This window comes from Tachysurus fulvidraco, chromosome 7 (genome assembly GCF_022655615.1).
Source record: "Tachysurus fulvidraco isolate hzauxx_2018 chromosome 7, HZAU_PFXX_2.0, whole genome shotgun sequence".
NCBI classification, from domain to species: domain Eukaryota; kingdom Metazoa; phylum Chordata; class Actinopteri; order Siluriformes; family Bagridae; genus Tachysurus; species Tachysurus fulvidraco.
In genome coordinates this window covers 6,025,065-6,030,671 of record NC_062524.1, presented here as the reverse complement: position 1 = coordinate 6,030,671, position 5,607 = coordinate 6,025,065, and the positions used below count along the sequence as shown (strand labels likewise).

Below are 5,607 nucleotides of genomic sequence, written 5' to 3'. Positions count from 1 at the left end.
AGTGTTAAGTGTGTGTGAGGACAGTGAGTGTTAAGTGTGTGTGAGGACAGTGAGTGTTAAGTGTGTGTGAGGACAGTGAGTGTTAAGTGTGTGTGAGGACAGTGAGTGTTAAGTGTGTGTGAGCACAGTGAGTGTTAAGTGTGTGTGAGCACAGTGAGTGTTAAGTGTGTGTGAGGACAGTGAGTGTTAACTGTGTGTGTGGCAGTGAGTGTTAAGTGTGTGTGAGGACAGTGAGTGTTAAGTGTGTGTGAGGACAGTGAGTGTTAAGTGTGTGTGAGGACAGTGAGTGTTAACTGTGTGTGTGGCAGTGAGTGTTAAGTGTGTGTGAGGACAGTGAGTGTTAAGTGTGTGTGAGGACAGTGAGTGTTAAGTGTGTGTGAGGACAGTGAGTGTTAAGTGTGTGTGAGGACAGTGAGTGTTAACTGTGTGTGGCAGTGAGTGTTAAGTGTGTGTGAGGACAGTGAGTGTTAAGTGTGTGTGTGGCAGTGAGTGTTAAGTGTGTGTGTGGCAGTGAGTGTTAAGTGTGTGTGAGGACAGTGAGTGTTAAGTGTGTGTGAGGACAGTGAGTGTTAACTGTGTGTGGCAGTGAGTGTTAAGTGTGTGTGAGGACAGTGAGTGTTAAGTGTGTGTGTGGCAGTGAGTGTTAAGTGTGTGTGAGGACAGTGAGTGTTAACTGTGTGTGTGGCAGTGAGTGTTAAGTGTGTGTGAGGACAGTGAGTGTTAAGTGTGTGTGAGGACAGTGAGTGTTAAGTGTGTGTGAGGACAGTGAGTGTTAAGTGTGTGTGTGGCAGTGAGTGTTAAGTGTGTGTGAGGACAGTGAGTGTTAACTGTGTGTGGCAGTGAGTGTTAAGTGTGTGTGAGGACAGTGAGTGTTAAGTGTGTGTGTGGCAGTGTGTTAAGTGTGTGTGAGGACAGTGAGTGTTAAGTGTGCGTGAGGACAGTGAGTGTTAACTGTGTGTGTGGCAGTGAGTGTTAAGTGTGTGTGAGGACAGTGAGTGTTAAGTGTGTGTGAGGACAGTGAGTGTTAAGTGTGTGTGAGGACAGTGAGTGTTAACTGTGTGTGTGGCAGTGAGTGTTAAGTGTGTGTGAGGACAGTGAGTGTTAAGTGTGTGTGAGGACAGTGAGTGTTAACTGTGTGTGTGGCAGTGAGTGTTAACTGTGTGTGAGGACAGTGAGTGTTAACTGTGTGTGTGGCAGTGAGTGTTAAGTGTGTGTGAGGACAGTGAGTGTTAAGTGTGTGTGAGGACAGTGAGTGTTAAGTGTGTGTGAGGACAGTGAGTGTTAAGTGTGTGTGAGGACAGTGAGTGTTAAGTGTGTGTGAGGACAGTGACTCACCTCTGTGTATATGTCCAGTCCATGTCTATTGGCGTGCTCTCTGTCATCACGGTGTAACTTCATATTATAGCCTTCAGCTCGCCGATAAATACAATCGTACAGATGCCTCTCTGGAGCCTTAAGGGAATATTTCAAGGGAAATATTCATATGACAAACAATGTGACGTCACGTCTGAGGAATGTTCGAAAGTTTTAGGTTAGGTTTTTTGCTACCTTTGGAATCGTGTTGAAATATCTTCTCTCTTTCGGTTCATTTCGTCTTGGCGGTATGAAGCTGAACACAGACAGTGTAGAAGGTGGTTCTGAGTCCGCTTTGATTAATTCCTCCATTTTTCTCTCTTAAGGAATAAACAGTTACAAGATCCACTGGAATGAACGTTATTTGTGGTTGCTAGGATACGAACGTTCGTGTTGCGCATGTACCGTAAAGAGTACGCGCATGCGCTGTAGAGAGTACGCGCCCCGAAATAGAAATATAGTGCACTAAATTGAATGGAATTACTTTAGAACATATGTAGAGTACGGAGATAGAAAGTCATTCGGTATTTGCTAAACGTAAAGTTTAGAATGTAAGCAAACATTTAAGAAACTACAGTTATTTGTCATTTACTGAAGAGGATTTGGGCCCAAAAGTGCAATTAAAATTCCTCTTACAGGATTAAAAACCATTATCCATCAGTTGGACTCCATCACAAAAGGAGTCAAGATCCTTATAAATAGCTTTTTTCATGCAATAACTGTGAGCTCTTAATGAAAGCGTTTGAAGAGACAAACACAAGCTATTCTTTTGTTGTTGTTGGTTTTGACATTTCCGAGAAGTGCTCTCAGAAAGTGCTTATGGAGTGCTTACTTCATCACAGTGCCACTTTATATCATTATTACACAAGTGTGTGTGTGTGTGTGTGTGTGTGTGTGTGTGTGTGTGTGTGTGTGTGTGTGTGTGTGTGTGTGTGGGGGCAGGCAGGCAGGCAGGCAGGCTGGAGGGGCTTGGTGGGAGAGAAAGGTAGAAAATGGGCAAGTACACTCAAGTGTACAAGAACATTTAAGATACTGTGTGAGAGAGAGAGAGAGAGAGAGAGAGAGAGAGAGAGAGAGAGAGAGAGACAGAGAGAGAGAGAGAGAGAGAGAGAGAGAGAGAGACAGACAGACAGACAGACAGACAGACAGAGACAGACAGAAAGTGTGAGAGAGAGAAAGAGAGACAGACAGAAAGTGAGAGAGAGAGACACAGAGAGTGAGAGATAAAGAGAGAGACAGATAGAAAATGAAAGAGAGCGAGACAGAGAGACAGACAGACAGACAGACAGAAAGAGAGGGGGGGGGGAGGGTTTCTTAGTGCCAGATACCACAGCGCATCTTCAGTGGTCTTGTGGAGTCTATGCCTCAAGGGGTCAGAACTGTTTGGTGTCAAAGTAACTTTTATAGAAGGTGAATCAACATGTTCCATCGATAATCCAACACCTTTGTGGTACAAAAAAAAGAACAATCGCTTGCTCTATAAGGATAACTTAAATGGACTGTTTTGTAATCCAGCTCCAAACCGGTATAGCTCCATAATACAATCTTCAGGTGATGAAAGAGTTCAAGCAGAAGATTTGGATATTGAACTGTATAATCTTTATTAAAGTAAGTTAAGTTCTACTGTTTAGGAAGGTTGTGATTTGAGAGAGCTGCTGTCTAACCCTTAACCCTTAGATAAAAGTGTGAAATAACTCTTGGTATTAATTCTACAACAATGATTGCTTTCGCATCAGTGAGCATTACCATCTCACAGCACCAGGTTTCTTCATGGTCCTCAGGTTTTCCCCTTTCTACCTGCTTCCTACATCTGTATTCCCACCTCACACGCACGAGGAGAGAGCAACCTCACACAGAGCAACCTCTGAGCCCTGCTAAAACGAATGCAGCGTGTGAATTGCTCTGATTACAGTGTAATTATGTATGATCTTTGTTAGAAAATGTAAACAATATGTTAGCACTGCACACTCACCTTAGTTTAATTACTTAATTATATTCTCATTTTGCAACCGCAGCACGATAACCAACATTCAAGCCTCTGGCTCTCTTTTCAAATCTAAACAGGTTCCTCAAATTTATTTTTTCTTAGGCTTTAAATGAAACTTCAGGAGTCCTTCTAAGGACCTGATTGAGCCTGTTATCAAGCCAGCTGCTTCCAGCATTTGCATGCAGATTGAAGGCATTGAAAAAAAGTCCAATCAAGGAAAGCACACAGCTCATTCAGCTGGAACTGTAAAGGAAAAGTGAGCAACTGAGGGACGGAATCATTGAAATATCACTAAAATATTGTAAAGGGATATACATTCATGCATCTCACATTTCTTTCCTTTTGCCCCTTTATCCCACATACACCTACAGGATATCTCCCTGTAGAATGTAATATGGTTTCAACACAAACACTGATCTAATGGTGGTTAGACATAAGAGGAAAAAATAGATTTTCTTCCCACCCAATATCCATTCATGATAAAGTACAGCTAAGAACAAAACAGAAAATAATATCTTTCCATCAAAAAAAACAATCAAGGACTATCTATAATGTTTTATTTATAGTGTAAGCAATAAAAAGTTAATAATAATCAGTCAAGTTCAAGCTCAGGTTTGTTCTGTATTTTTTATCTCATCGGCAAATTCTTTTACTTTTTAAGGAAAACTTGAATAAAGAATGAAAGTGTATATTAGTCTATAGCGCCCTCTGCTGGTCTGAACGTGTAAATCCAGAGTAAATAAAGGGCCACTCCTTATTTGATTTAAAATAATGGTATGTGTCTAAGTATTGCCTTTTGAGGAAACAAGAAGAAGAAGAGGATGAACAAAAAGAAGAACAAAAGTTAAACAAGAAGGGGGGAAAATATATATTTCTATATTTATTTATTACTTTTTTATGGACCATAACTTATTTATTCAAAAAAAATTTCTTAGCTTAGTTACTTCCTTATGTGTACTTTAGCATTTTCCATTAGGGATTAATAAAGTAAAAGTATTCCATCTGTTTACACTACAAACTGTGTGTGTGTGTGTGTGTGTGTGTGTGTGTGTGTGTGTGTGTGTGTGTGTGTGTGTGTGTGTGTGTGTGTGTGTGTGTGTAAAAATAAAAGGCCCACTCCTTATTTACACTGATAGTAAATGTATATAAATAAGCAAAGCCATTTGAGAAGAAGAAGAAGAAGAAGAAGAAGAAGAAGAAGAGGAGGAGGAGGAGGAGGATCATTTTAGTTTTAAAAATCATATACAGGAACAAACATAAATCAAGATATACAAATTGATGTAAATAATGTGACAGATATATTCAAGACAACGTTTAAAATGTATTTGATGTCTAATAAAATGATGTCAGTGAGGTAGTGTGTCAGTTAGGTAGTGTGTTAGTGAGGTAGTGTGTCAGTGTCAGTGTGCTAGTGAGCTAGTGTGTCAGTGAGGTAGTGTGTTAGTGAAGTAGTGTGTCAGTGAGGTAGTGTGTCAGTGTCAGTGTGCTAGTGAGGTAGTGTGTCAGTGTCGTAGTGTGCGTCAGTGAGGTAGTGTGTCACTGAGGTAGTGTGTCAGTGAGGTAGTGTGTCAGTGAGGTAGTGTGTCAGTGTCGTAGTGTGTCAGTGAGGTAGTGTGTCAGTGTTGTAGTGTGTCAGTGAGGTAGTGTGTCAGTGAGGTAGTGTGTCAGTGTCGTAGTGTGTCAGTGTCGTAGTGTGTTAGTGAGGTAGTGTGTCTGGGAGGTAGTGTGTCAGTGTCGTAGTGTGTCAGTGAGCTAGTGTGTCAGTGAAGTAGTGTGTCAGTGAGGTAGTGTGTCAGTGAGGTAGTGTGTCAGTGTCGTAGTGTGTCAGTGAGGTAGTGTGTCAGTGTCGTAGTGTGTCAGTGAGCTAGTGTGTCAGTGTCGTAGTGTGTCAGTGAGGTAGTGTGTTAGTGAGGTAGAGTGTCCGGGAGGTAGTGTGTCAGTGAGGTAGTGTGTTAGTATGAAGACTTGGATGGAGCCCAACACAATGTTTATTTCCATGTATGATTAATATGTATCTTCTGCTGCATGTGGAACAGGAAGTATATTGTGTACTGTACACTTTAACATGCCTGAAATGTTGAATAACTCGTCCTAAACCGTGCCTAAGATTTCCTGTCGCTATGGAAGTATGAAAAAAAGGAACATACAACGTCAGTCGCTCACGCCTGGAACGCAGACAGGTTCGTACTGGATTGGGCACTGGGCGTGACCTAAAGTCAAGAGGGCGTGGTCTCTTTTTTTTTTTTTTTTTTTTTTGGGGTATTCAC

The 5,607-nt window shown here is 41.5% G+C and overlaps 1 protein-coding gene across 1 annotated transcript in view; it reads right to left on the bottom strand.

Annotated features, from left to right (window-relative positions):
• The window catches only part of c7h5orf49 (chromosome 7 C5orf49 homolog), a 5,601-nt gene extending 3,844 nt beyond the window's left edge, over window positions 1-1,757 (bottom strand). Inside the window, exons 1-2 of the mRNA XM_027133868.2 lie at window positions 1,549-1,757; window positions 1,336-1,452 (exon numbers count right to left, since the gene is read on the bottom strand). Coding sequence (XP_026989669.1) covers window positions 1,336-1,452; window positions 1,549-1,665 — 234 coding nt within the window. The 5' untranslated portion in view covers window positions 1,666-1,757. The remainder of the gene's footprint in view (window positions 1-1,335; window positions 1,453-1,548) is intronic.
• Window positions 1,758-5,607: the final 3,850 nt, after the last annotated feature.